The sequence below is a fragment of the Microtus pennsylvanicus genome, chromosome 21 (assembly GCF_037038515.1).
Source record: "Microtus pennsylvanicus isolate mMicPen1 chromosome 21, mMicPen1.hap1, whole genome shotgun sequence".
Taxonomy (NCBI): Eukaryota; Metazoa; Chordata; class Mammalia; order Rodentia; family Cricetidae; genus Microtus; species Microtus pennsylvanicus.
In genome coordinates, this window is record NC_134599.1 from 28,537,910 (window position 1) to 28,552,088 (window position 14,179).

The following is a 14,179-nucleotide window of genomic DNA, read 5'->3' on the forward strand; positions in this document are numbered from 1 at the left end:
TGTAGTTATAAAATTAATGTATGTTCACTATGAAAGTTCTACTCAATACAGAAATTAAGAAAGCAAAGGTCTCTTCCTTACCCAGGGTATTACTCAATAATACAAAAAGTTTCGTTAGAATCTGTAAGTTCATTTTATACAGGCATTTTATATGATTTTCAACTTATAATGGGTGATGTTCTGGATAAATCCATTTTAGGTTGACAATATAGAATATATAATATAGAAGGTCAAAAAATTGTATATACCAACACATCACATACACCAACATATGATATCACAGCTAAGCATTCCTGAGCATACAAAGTATCATTGTTACCTCAGGGTCTTGTTGCTCAGTGGGATCTGTACTTGCTACCACTGTCTAGTAACATAACCAAGAGTAATGAGGGTTGACAGAATGGCTTTTCTCCAGCCCGCAGTCCCACTGGACCAGTTTCTCTCTTCCAGCCTGTCCCCAAACAACCACTCAGAAGCTTAATATCAGTTACAATTGTTTGGCCAGTGTCTTAGGCTTCTTACTGGCTACCTCTCACTATAAATTAACCCATTTCTACTAGTGTTTATTTTACCGTGAGGCTCGTAATCTTTGTTTGGACTTCCGGTCTAGCTTTACTCTGCTAAGCCATTGGCTGAAACAGCTTTAGTCATCAACCAGTAAAAGCAGCACATACACAGAAGGACATCCCACACCACATAAGCTCTCACTACACCTGAGATTAGAAGAGCAGTCTGGGAAAAGGTCAAAATTGGCATATGGTTTGCACTATTGCTAAGTCAGAAAGCCTGTAAGTTGAACCATTGTAGATTTAAATGTATGCACATACAAATGAGCAAAACTTAACTTAGCACACGTGATTGTAAAACTCGCTTTTTCACTATCATAGACATTTTCCACAGCAATATATATGCCTTAAATTTTTTATCATAATTGTAATGTAAATTATACTGATAGACTGCCATGTGCTGTTTCAAGATTGTGAAAGAAGAGGAGGCCCTCCTTGTCTCCTCCAAAAGCTCCTGTCTTGGGTCAGGCTGGCCCCTAACTCTGTAATGGGGAGAGAGAAAGCCAGCAAAGCAGGAAAGGTGTTAAAAATATCCCATCCCTGAGAAGAGCTAGGAGGTGAAGCAGCTTTAACAGAGGCTGCTGCTGTTTATCTCCCACACATAAAATGCCAGTGGAAGGAAAGCTACAAACCCATTCAGGGACATAAAGTTCAACTGGGAGTTCCGAGTGGCAGCAACTTCCCCATTCAGTTTCTGCTGGGTGTTTGTAAGGCCACATTTGATGGTGGTTTCTTTGCCCTGTCACGAGGCCATCCCAGGCATTTTTGCTGGACGCTGTAAAGTCCTGATTTGATGCTGTGCAATCTGAAGCTTCTACTCATCTGCCACTTGCTATCTTCTTTTACTTTTGCTTGCTACATACTTAATTACTTCACTCACTGAAAACTGAAAGAACGGCAGTGATAGCTCATTCTCTGGACGTACATAATATTTCCTGTGTGTGCATTTGCTATGGTTTGAGTATATGTTCCTCTAAGATTTGAAGATGATTTCATAAAACCTACCATCTTTCTTGTCCTTTAACTGTGGTGGTTAGAATACACTAGAACACCAGTCCATAGAACAAAAACACAGCAACAATCCCATTGTTGTGCCATTCTTATGCTAAATAAAACCTACACCAGAAAGATTAAGTGCTAGGAAAGGAACTCTGAATAGAAAAATTCCCACCAAAATGGCCTTTCACCGTCTTCTTTAATACAATCAACCTTGAAATTACTAAGAGGCCTCGCGTTTGAGAACAGGAATTCAAGAGAAAATGTACAAATATTTCCTCAAAGAAATCAACTTCTTGAATTATTAAGATACTGTGTTTTACATTAATCAAAAAGTAAACCTGCAGAGAAAGAATAAGCCTACTCCAGTCAGAACCAGGATACAAACGGGAGACAGAACAAAAATCCCACTGAAAACAGCAAACAGTTTATCTTAGGAGTCTGCTGTAGCTCACTGACTTTCAATAAAAATGGTTTTAATCATTTTCTAATTCCCCATATTTCTGCACTAAGAGAACAAACATTCAAGTGCTGCTCCATGAACACCTGAGAGCAAAGTCAATGACTTCAGCATCACTATCACCCAGTGTCTCAGTTACTGTTCTCCCGCTGAGAGGAAACACCATAAGATGCAACTTATAAGAGAAAGCAATTATCAGGGTCTTGCCTACCGTTTTAGAGAGTGAGTTCACTATCATCATAGTAGGAAAGCATAGCATCATAGTGGCAGGCAAGGAGGCATGGTGCCAGAGCAATAGCCGAGAGTTCACATCTGGTACACAAATTGCAGGCAGAAAGAAACCTCAACACCAATGCCCAGTGACATACCTCCTCCAAAAGGCCACACTGCTTCCAATACGGGGCATACCTTCTAATCCTTCCCAAACAGGTCCACCAACTGGGGATCAAGCATTCAAGCACAGAGCTTATGGGGAACATTCTGTTTTAAAGCACCACACTCAGGTATCATGCTATTCTGTCACCAAGGGCAGAGTCTGAAGCTCTGAACTGTGATGTTCCTTCAGAGCGAGCATGGGATTCCAGTGCATGTAGCTTTCTCTTGCGTAGAGTAAATGCCCTTTCATCCGTACACACCACACAGTTCAAAAATAAAGCATAGCTTTCTTTTCTTAAACAGTATTAATGTTTGGATATAGTAGGTAACAGACTAAGAAACTCTGCTTAGCATCTAAAAAGCAACTCTGGTCTCACCATGATATATGTCCTGTAAGGAGCCGCCTCCACAGAACTCCATGCAGATCCAAAGTTTATCTCGCCTGTGAAGAAACAGTCGTCCATTATGTCTTCATGATTAAAATATTTGTAATAGTATCTTGTGTACTATAACATTGAAAAACTAACAAATGCAACATGCTGTCTTTTTTAAATGCCAATTAATCCCTTAGAAATGACTTACTGCATTGCTGTAATTCAACCCTAGATTTTACTACTTAAGATACACAGTTTGTAGAATATAAAGCTGTCATTAGGCATATTCAATGGAATTTCCCTTTAGTTAAAAACTTCCTGTCTTATGTTTATCCATTTACCCAGATTAGCACAGAAAATGTCAATATATCCTAAACACATTACTTTGGAGCACTTTTAACCAACAAACAAATGTAAATGTTACCTTCAAATAAAAAAAATAACATTTCCAAAGCCTATAAAATTTATCACTGTTGTTTAGATAGTATTTCTCATTCATATCCTAAGATGTGTAATCATGCAGTGACAGAAGAAATAGCCAAGATTTACATCTTTCTCCTTTATTCCTTTATTCAATCATTCATTACTTTTTTCTCTTAAAACACACCAGGAACTGTACCATTCTCTGGGGCAGAGATAGGATGGAAGTTTCTGGACTTGGTAAATTCTAAACTGTTCTATAGATGAACAAATATCTGAATGAATAAAATAATAAATAAATAAATAATTAGATCAGAAGCCAGGAAAATATGATCACTGGCCTGAATCTAGTCCATTGCCTGGTTTTGTATAGTCCTGGAACAATAAATGATTAAATGGCTGGGGGAGATCAAGAGAGTATATTTGACATGTGACAATGATGGGAATTTATTTTCTATAGTTTCATTAGAACAGTCATATCTTCCCACTTATATCCTGTCTGAGCTAGTACCAAGACAGCAGATGTGAGTAGCTGCAAAGTGTGTCACTCACAAAGACCCAGTTTTACTACATGGGTCTTGATAGACAAGTATCACAAGTTTTCTCCCATCATAAACTAAAGAGCCTCAGAGTATAATAGGGACTCCTAGGGAAGGGGAAAGAACCCAGAAAATGAGGAGAGGGTAGAGTAGAGAGGGTGGACAGGATTTAAGCAAGTTACATGCATGTATCATGGTGTGACCCAGTGATCACATTATTGCTGTGAAGAAACACCATGAGCAAAGCAGCGTGGGGAGGACAGGGTTTATATGGCTTCCCTTCACATCACTGTTCATCAGGGAAGGAAGTCAGGACAGGAACTCGAACGTGGCAGGAACCTGGAGGCCATAGACCTTCCTACAATAAATACTAATTAAAGTGCCCTACAAGCTTGCCTACAGCCTGGTGTTACAGAGGCCACTCCACAACTGAGGCTCCTTCTTCCCAGAGGACTTTAGCCTGTGACAAAGTTGACAAAACTAACCAGGACAACAGTGAAGCTTAGTAATTTGTACAAATAACACATTTATACTTTTTTTTAAGTTACAGGCATTTTATAAAGAAGTTGTTTACTGAATTTTGGATTAATGTGCTATGAGAGCTCAGAGATGAAAATATCTTGGCAAATTAAGGGAAGGTTTTGTGAGAAGACAACTTACAAGCTGAGTCTTGAAGTTCAAGCAGGAGAGAAGAGGCCTGTGCAAAGGAACAGACACTTGAAAGAAGACACTATACGGGAGAGGCTGGGCGATGGGACCTCAAGAGACAACGGCTAGAGATGAAACTAGAATATGCTGGGGTTGTGCCACAGAGCGATTCTAGCTGTGGGATCATCAGTACAGTTACCTTCACCGGGATAATCTTTAGCTGATCGACATCGCCCCCGAAACGTGGTAGCTAAAACCAAGCATTACTCTGAGTGCCACATGAACAGAGCATTACAAAGCAGAGCTGTTGGCTTGGCTGGCTCCAGCAGACCATGCGGCATACAGCAACTGCATGAGCAACCAGAGTTGAAAGATCAACTAATTTGATAGTGTGGAACAGCAAGATACCATGGGTTCAGAAGGTAAGGCTCAAGAGAGTAAAGCCCATAAGAAATCAGAAACCATTTAAAATTGACATCTTACATAATGTCATATGCATGGAAGGATATATAAGCACCACAGCTAATGCATACATTTCTGTTGCTGTTTCTGATATGGTACATATTAACAAATGCAACCCATAGAAATATCAGATGGCTGCCCAGTGGCAGTTTTAAGAACTCTGAGAATGGCTGGCTGTAGTCTTATTCAAAATAAGAAAGGCGAGGCTGGGAAGTTGGCTTAGTGGTTAAGAGCCCGTGTTCTTGCAGAGGACCAGGGTTCAATACCCAGTACCCATATATTAGATTACAAACACCTATAACTCTAGTTCCAGAGTATCCATGGCCTCTGAGGGCACCAGACACACATGTGATGCACATACATATACACAGGCAAAACACTCAAACACATTAAATAATAAATTTTTAAAATTAATACAAAAAGAGGAAGGCACCTCTGACTAGAGGTTGCTACAAAGACATGTTTAAATTCTTCATAGAACCCAACCGCTATCTTCTTTACTGAGACACCATACTCCATTTCTTTTATTAATGTAGATATATATGTACAAGTATGTGGAGGCCAGAGGACAAACTTCGGTGTAAACCTCAGGGATACTGCCTACCTCTTTTGAGACAGGGTCTCTTACTGGCCTTGAGCTCACCAAGGAAGCCAGCCCATCCTCCTGTCTGCATCCCCATCACTGGGATTACAAGATAAGCCATCAGGCCTGGTATTTCCAAGTGGGTCTCAAGGGCTGAGCTCAGGACATTGTGCTTGCAAGACAATGGAGTTATTCTGCCAGCCCTGGAGTTCTAGATATTTCTGATTATCAATTCTTCACTGGATCAATAGCTAACAAAGATTTCTCTATCTGTGGGCTGTCTCTTCACTTGTATTACAATTTACCTTATTTAAATTACCTTAAATTGTTCCAGGAACTCAAAGAAGATGCAAAGTTATTTTTTTTTTCGTTTTCAAGAATAAAAACATTAAAACGAGATGGGACTGATTTGGTATTGCTTTCCACAAAGGCCAGGCTGGTCGCCACTTATAAGTGCTCACCGATGACATGATTAATAATTTATTCACGATGTTTGCTGGGGAATGGCTGACATTTGATTTGATTGTATTTTTTTTAGAAGTCATCTTTCTTCCTTTTGCAAATTAGTCATTGATTATCTCTAATCTTCAATGTCTCTCCTATTTGTGAAAAAGACATCCATTGATAGTGGATGACAATCACATCTGCTAACTGTTCAGTGTGAGACAGAGCTCATATAAATCTAAAATTTAAATTCATTTAAAGTGTCTAGCTGCCTTGTAATTCCCTCCTCACCTGTCATGCTTCAGCTCCATCGCAAATGCTTTGCCTGCCCTCTCCAGCTTGAAAACAGTTCTCCACACAGGGGGAGCTACCAGGGATACACTCTCTGCTGTCTTTCAGATTCACTGCCACTGGCTTCCACTTAAAACGGTTCCGTTCCCTGATTCTTCTTACTAACATGCAGTGTGTATTTACGCTATGCGGTGACTTTCTAGTTTATACAGGCAAAGAAAACCTATGGACTATACATGCTGACACTATTTAAATACACTAAAAATGCTTTACATTCATAGCAGTCCACTTGGTTAAAATCTCTATTATAAAAAATGAAAAAGTTTAGGCAGTTAGAACTAGAAGAATGACTCTTGTCTGACAAATGTCTTGGCTGTGATGACAAATCTGCAGGCACTAGGTCACTCGCCACACCGCCTGTCTCACGGGATGGAGCGGAGTCAATAGGCCCACTTCATGCAGGCCAACAAGCTGTGGGTCTTTATGGCTAGGTATCTGAACTGGAATAGATGTGCTGCTTCGATAGATGTGTAGAAGCTGTTTTTTTTTTTAAAATTAACCTTTCTATCTTACACCTATATAAGCAAACAAAGACAGAGCAGGTGGGGTGCCTCTCACTATTTTAATTTTCCATTTTGCTGTTCATTAGAATTGACAACAACAAAAGTTCTAACAACTATTTACTGATCTGAAAGTCTTACTCTACCTTTTCATCTTCCCACACACCACAGACTTTGGAAAAGTAATTGATAACTATGAGTGATTTACAGTGTTCACACACACAGCATACTTAAACAGTAAAACAAGAGCTGTGAGCAGGACCACTAAGAATCAGCACCCCTGGGAATGCACCCTAAACTGCTCTTCCCTGGAGAGAGACCTGGCCACCAATGGTTGCACCGCTGTAGTCACAAAGACAACTCAACTTCAACTTAAGTCACCAATGTGAAAAATACAAAGTTCAGTAACTGCTGGACATTTTCATATGCGATCATTAACTGGGAGTCAAATTTGAAATCTTTTGGTTCATTTTAAAATAGATACTGGAAAACTTAAAGGCAGTAAGCCATTCAGCGGGCTCTCTCCTTAGGGAATATAAAGTGACCAATATACTATGTAGCAACCCCCATCACAGTCTGATGTTTTCCCAAGTCCCAATCCCCTCACCATATGAAGATACGTTGGCAGACAATTGGTGAGACCCAAATGAAATGTTTGATCTGCCAAGAGCATTGATCTGATGTTCATGTCTTCATCTGATCGAGACAGCACGGCTGTGCTCACGCTAGGGAAAGGCGAGGGAAAGATCTGCACAAACAACTCTACTGCCCTTGTAACTCTTCACATCTATATGCTCCAACATCAAGGTTCCTTTTAAAGAGGAACTGTATACTAACAATTATACTTGGGTTATAATGGGGTTAAGGGATAAGTCTTTGGTGCTTTAATTCTTTTTTCTTTCAAGAAAAACACAAACATTCAGACAATGTGCACTAAATATGTAGCATGCTATTTCTTAATTTTAAGGCACCAGGAGAACACTTAGTCTCTGCAGTTCTTGTTACACCTCATGCCAATGGTGATAAGTAGCCTGTTGGGACATCAAGTATTCAGCTCTGCCGGAGCTCAGACAGGATCTCTCCATGAAAGGAGTGCAGACAGCTGCTAGAAAGGGGACTTCTGGAACTTAACTATGCCCTGGGCATCTACTGAGAAAATCACGGGCTGACTCTGATCCCCAAGGGCAGGTCTGTCAGAAGTCAAATCCCTCATGCACTCCCTCCATCCCTTTGTCTAAATCTGTTAGAATACACTTCAACAGCAGCAACAGAAGAGGGCTGTTATAGAGTGTTTTGGAGGTGGTGTACTGAGCTCCAAACCCCTTGTCATTTTTAAAATCAGTTGTTTCTGCAAAGAGGTATCAGTGAGGGAATGGGCAGAGCCAGGTTGAAATCCTGCCAGTAACAAGTAACCGAGCCTCAAGAAGAAAGGTTCTATTACGCCCTGTTTTCTCATCTGAGAAAGAATGGGCTGGGCGACAAGATCTCCCAGTTCTCTCCAGCCTGAACACAATACAGACCTAATTCTTAGGATTCCATGCCCCTCTTTGGTCCCAGTCTGTACTTAATCAGGAATCAAGAAGACAGCAGAAGAGAGCTTGAGGAAGGAAGGAAGGAAGGAAGGAAGGAAGGCAGGCAGGCAGGCAGGCAGGCAGGCAGGCAGGCAGGCAGGCAGGCAGGCAGGCAGGCAGGCAGGCAGTGTTCTTCTGTTCCTCCATTTGCTTTCCTGTCATTTTCACTAGCAATGTCTGTACACTGGGACACAGCTGAAGCGGCATCCTCACATTACATCCCCGTAACACCAAAAGAACTCAAGTCTTATTTTTCAAAAGGACCCTAACTTTGTTTAAATTTTGGTTTAAGGAAAAGAACTTCACTATAATCTTTACATTTGGACAAAAATAAAATAAAAGCAAACTTGATGCTAAACCCTTTCAAGCATCTTGTTTTTAAGCTGGAAATCACATACTAAGAAGCATACGGCTGACTGAGGAAGGGATGAGACGAGGCACCGAAATAACGGGACTTTCAGAACAGCGAGCGCAGCTGGCGGCAGCAGCGGTGACATTCAGTGAGCTTCGCATCACATCCTCCGCGCCACTCTTCCCATTTCACATGTACTTAGACTTAGTCCTCATGGGCGCCTCATCACATAGGTGCTAGCAACTCCATGTTACCGAGGAAGAGATGGAGACACCCAATGACGAAATAACTTATCATAAATTACACTGTAGATTCTGACATTTTCAATCAAGCCCCTAACTTGTATATCACAGACCACGGTCATTTTACTACATGAAGGGTGGCATATAAGTAGTTGGTTTTGCACGCCCCACCGTGCTTGGGAAGCATGATTAGACCCAGGTGCCCAGGGAAGCACAACAGCTCTCCTCAGAAGACCAGCCTGGCCAAGAACATCTGGAACTGTCTGAGTAGAGTCCAGGTCAGGCACTCTGTCAGGACCAGCAGCAGCAGGTGAGTGAGTCCTTTTGCAATGGTGACTCTTTCTGTATTTGGAATCAATTACTAGCACCATAAACTTAAATGATTTTAGGAGATGTTTCTTCAAGCTGATACAGACAGTAACTGCCCCTCTGGGCCCACTTCCTGCCACAGGACAGGTACTGAAGATATACCTTTCGGGCTGCTATTCGAACCACTCCCCATTGAAGGAGTATCAAAACATCTGGAACTGTATCTGGCACAAACCTACCCGATGTGAGAGGACTAGTGATCTTTCCTGTCTCCATCCAACCTACCCAGTTTAACAGACTCTAACAGGGTGAAAAAAGCCGGTTCGCTTTGCTTTTAAAAGGAGGAGACAAGGGACAGAACTCCCCAGGGGCTCTACCCTGTGTTCAGCATGTTCTGTATGTGGGTCATGTGTAACAGGCATAGTGGCCCCCTGCCAGGAGCAGAGGAAAACATTCTCCAACCTTCCTGTTAAGAGACACCTTAAAAGCAACTAGGTCACGGTGTCAGACTCACTGTGCAGACAGTGAGAAGAGCCAGGTTTGTTTAAGGGTCTCCTCCAAGACATGTGACCTGCTCAAACAACACAAGAGCTGAGTTCAGAGTCAAAAGTTCATTTTGGGTCCTGGAAAAGTATGTTGTAGAAATAATTATAGTTTCTAGTCTCTAGAAGAAAATGAAGCAAAGAATGAAGCCAGAAGTAGGACACAGAAAAAAAAATCCCTTAAACAAACAAAAAGTTACTTTGGGAATGAGTGCTCCTGACTGAACTCTTAGGCCTAGACGAAAGGGGCAGCAGACAGCTTCCTCGCCAAAACCACACCCAGCATTCCCAAGTCACAAGATGGTGACACTGCACAGAATCAGCATAACAGGTCTAAAGAAAAATTCCATTCTGTGAAAAGAAAAGATCCTATCCTCTAAGCATGAATCGCAGCACTGGAGTCAATGCTATTCTGTTAGGCGAATTAGGTGATGGAATCATTACTGTTTTCAAAATGAAAATAAACAATGTACCTGAGATAGCTTCCAAAATAAGCAACAATGTTTGGGTGTTTGCAGTCTTTCATCATAATGATCTCTTGCTGTACAACCGCAAAGTCTTCTCCTAGGACACAAAGCAAGTATGTTGGTAAGTCAAAATGTTCATTTACTTTAAAACATGTGAAGATAACAAACTTATGATTAACTATAACATAGTTATAAATTTTATATCCAATGGAACCAGTTCATTAGTAGCATTACTTTTAATAACAATTCCAACCTTACTTGAGAGGAACACAGCATTGCAGTGAAAAGTACAAGTGTCCACCCCAGACTCCTGGGTTCTAATTCTGTTCACTTGGCATACACGCTTAGACAAATTACTTATCTCTTTGTGCTGATTTCCTGCTCAGTAAAAAAGAAAACTGACCTCACAGGGCTGCACACCTGGAAAAAGCCTGGCAGGGTAATAGTTTCCATAAAGACATTTACTGCTAGTACTATCACACCTTGGGCATTATCAAGGAAATACATATTATAAATAGTCTTCAGTAGGAAATAGCCATTCCTTTCCTTGTTACTAAACAACATCTGGCTGGTTGTGGTAGCCACACACTTTTAGACGGGCCAATGGAGAAGAGACAGGAGAATCACTAACATTCAGCATAAAGAGCCAATTGTCAAGTTAGAGGAAGACCTAACCCTGGGCACATGAAGGTGGTGATCTCTACAGTGCTGGAAGGACCCACAGTCTAGCAGTGTGCCCAAGGGTGACCCCTGTGCACAGGCCTCTTCCGCTTAGCCCTTTCCCAACAGTGGAAGGCTGAGAGAGGATAAACTATTAGCCAATTGTAAGCCCTGCGCCCTGCTTGTCCAAAGTCTTCAAAAGAAGACCTGGCAATCTCTCAGCACTATCCATCGCAAGCTGTGACTGCTGAGCGAGCATGGAGAGAAACACAAGTGCAGGGAGGGTAGTGTGAACCAGAGGCCGGAGAGAGAGGAAATAAAGGGCGCACTCATACCGAAACCAAAGCAACTCAATGATTAGTATAATTACCCATGGACAGTCAAATAAAATGGACATTAATGGCAAAGTAAAAAAAAAAAAAAGACGGCTCTATCCATGACTGCTCACATCGAAGCATGAGACTGTCAGAGTAAGAAGCCCTGACATTTCTGGCCATGGTGTTTTCTTATTGACTTGAAGTAGCCTAGTCAGGAACCGTCCGAACTCAGCTCAATCCCTCCTCACTCTATGTCCTAATTACAAGGAAAAAAGTAGTGGAGAGGAGGTGGTGTGTCAGGACCGTAGTTACTTAAGTCTACGTGTGCAAAATCACAAGTCCCTAAAAGAGAACAGGAATTCTCAAAAATTCACATCACCCAGTCCCCGTGTGTGTTCATTACACACCCCTTTAAGAATTCCTGATCTTTAGTTTATTAGGAAGAAATTCAAGTTAGTTTCATGGACATGTGACATACTTTGGAGGGTCTGAACATTTGCTTTGTCACCTGTCCTGGAATATTACTGTCTGCAGTCCCATGCAAGAGCTGTATATGGTCAAGGTTGATCTAGTCAGCACAACACTCAACGACTGAAGCTTTCTCTCTCGGGAGGCCTAACAGTTATTAGTGGTCATTACAGAGAAAATGATCTATGGGCAGTGTGAGGAGAGACAGGAGGAGGAAGGGCGTTTAATGAGACAACTGAACGACAAGTGAGTCTTACCTCCTCCCATAAGGTGAAGACACACTTTTGTAAGACCAGGGCTCCTGTATCACACAGCCACCTTAGCAGGGTCTTCTCTATGAACTACAGTAACCTATTAACTATACAGTCATCTCCACACACATCATGTCTGTGTCTACATCCTCACTAGAACACAGTCCTCTAGGACAGGATCATGCCTACTTGACTTCCATATCCTTAGCATGTGACACATCTGAGTGGATCCATACACAGGAGCACACAGCTCCTCCAGGGGACAACAGTTGAGAACAACAACGCTGGGGCTAGTGTTAAGCAACAACTGGCAACTTTGGGCCATTTACTCCCCCTTTTCATATTAGTGGCTTCAGTTTCAACATTGTTTCCTATGAAGTGTCACTGACCCAAATATATCACCCCTATGATTATGAGTATATACAAGTTAAACCAACATGTCAAAATTCAAAGAAAGCTTCCACACCTTCAGTTAGTAAGGTAACTGAGGTATGTAAATTAGGTAGGAAAAAAAGAAAACACAGCTTATGAATTAGTAAATCAAACGAGTTGAATAGCTCACTCAGAGAACTTTCTTCAAAGCTTGTATGAAATTCCAAAGATAAGTAAACAAGGAAAAAGTTCCTAACACATTTAGCTAGGACAACAAAGGGCAGAAAGTTAAATGAGATAACTTCCTAGATTGCTTTTCAATTCTACATCAGTTTTTGAATAAGACATGAATTCACATTTCAGAAGAGGCACCTGTAGACCCCTTGAGGCACGAGTGGCCAGGCCCTGCCACCACACTGCTCTACCCTCACCCAGACTATTCTATTGGCCATAGCGGCTGCTTCCAGCATCTCCAGATGCAGGTGGCGAGCTCTGCCTTACAGGGGGAAAAATCCAAGGATCAGGTCACAAAATCCCACCAATTCCTGAATTTACCCCAGGATTAGTGCACAGAATCCCACCAATTCTTGAGCACACCCCAAGATCAGGCCAAAGAATCCCACCAATCTGGGCCACTCTGGAAAGCTCCACCCTCAAGAAACCCTATATAAATCCTGCCCTCCTGTTCAATTCTTTGTTGCTTCTCACCTGAGCAGAGACAGGCATTCTTCTGTGTCTTTCCCAATAAACCCCTTGCGTGAGGTTTGATGTTGTGGTATTCCTTGGCTCCCAACTGCCAGGATACCTTTCCCCTCAGAGTTGTAACACCACATCCCTCCCACACACTCTCCCGCCCCATAAAACAACAACAACGAAAAAACAAACCTGAGATAAGCCAGGCAGGCCTTTAATCCAAGGGGGGGGGCACACGACAGGGAGCAGAGGCAGGTGGATCTCAGTGAGTTCGAGGGCAGCCTGGTCTATAAGAGCTCTAGTTCCAGGGAAGGCCCCAAAGCTACAGAGAAATCCTGTTTGAAAAACAAAACAAAACCCTGAAATAAACAGGTAGGCTGACAAGTGGGCCATGTAATGAATGAAGAATCACAAAAGAGGCAGAAAAATATAGTCATGTGAAGTTCTTAGAACAAATACAGTATAAGATTATACCTAACATACAGGAAATATTCAAGAAACGTTAACTATAACACACAGATGAAAATTCAATGATGGTCCCCAGGGGTCTTTGTCCCAGAAACTGATGAAGTTATGTGGCAAAGGGGTTTTCAGGGACAGTAAAAGTGATGACTCTAAGATAGGGCTACCATCCTGACTGTGGGAGACAATTGACAACTGGTGCAGGAGTTTGGGAATGTTACTTCAGAAGTTGGAAAAGGCAAGAAAGCAGATTCACCCTTAGGAAGATCAGGACTGAGCTACATACCAATGGAAAAGCTAGGGTGTCTAGTTGTAGTGAGCTGCATGGAATCACACCTGATGGAGATGTATAATCAACTCCTATGGCTAAGGCCTGACCTATGCTATGATCACGCAATGATCATCAGCTGCTTGCATATGCGTGGGCCTATGGACAGTGCCCACCTGGCAATCCGGGATTGGCAGCCCATGCCTACTTAAGGGGAGAGAGAGGTTTGCCCAGAGGAGAGAGAGGTCAGAGAGAGAGGAAAAGTGAGAAAGTGAATAAAGTCCTGGAATAAACTGCAGTGAAAAGAGGTGGTCACGTCATCCTTGCGGGACAAGGGTGACCGTGACATCTAGTAATAACGCATGCACATCTGATCAAAAACCCTTTCATAGGGTGCCCAAATTATACAACAGGAAAATGGTAGTCTTTACAACAAATGGTGCCGAGAGAACTGGATGTCCACACGTCCAAAAAAAAAAAAAAAAAT

General features: G+C 41.9%; 1 protein-coding gene across 9 annotated transcripts in view; it reads right to left on the reverse strand.

Annotated features, from left to right (window-relative positions):
* Positions 1–14,179, reverse strand: part of Map4k3 (mitogen-activated protein kinase kinase kinase kinase 3) — a 157,088-nt gene that overhangs the window by 77,821 nt on the left and 65,088 nt on the right. For all 9 annotated transcript variants that reach the window (XR_012908771.1, XM_075955677.1, XM_075955676.1 and 6 more), the window contains exons 3-4: positions 10,208–10,298; positions 2,775–2,839 (exon numbers count right to left, since the gene is read on the reverse strand). Coding sequence is in view for 8 of the 9 variants with exons in the window: in XM_075955677.1 (XP_075811792.1) it covers positions 2,775–2,839; positions 10,208–10,298 (156 nt within the window). In the remaining variant the exon portion in view is untranslated. The remainder of the gene's footprint in view (positions 1–2,774; positions 2,840–10,207; positions 10,299–14,179) is intronic.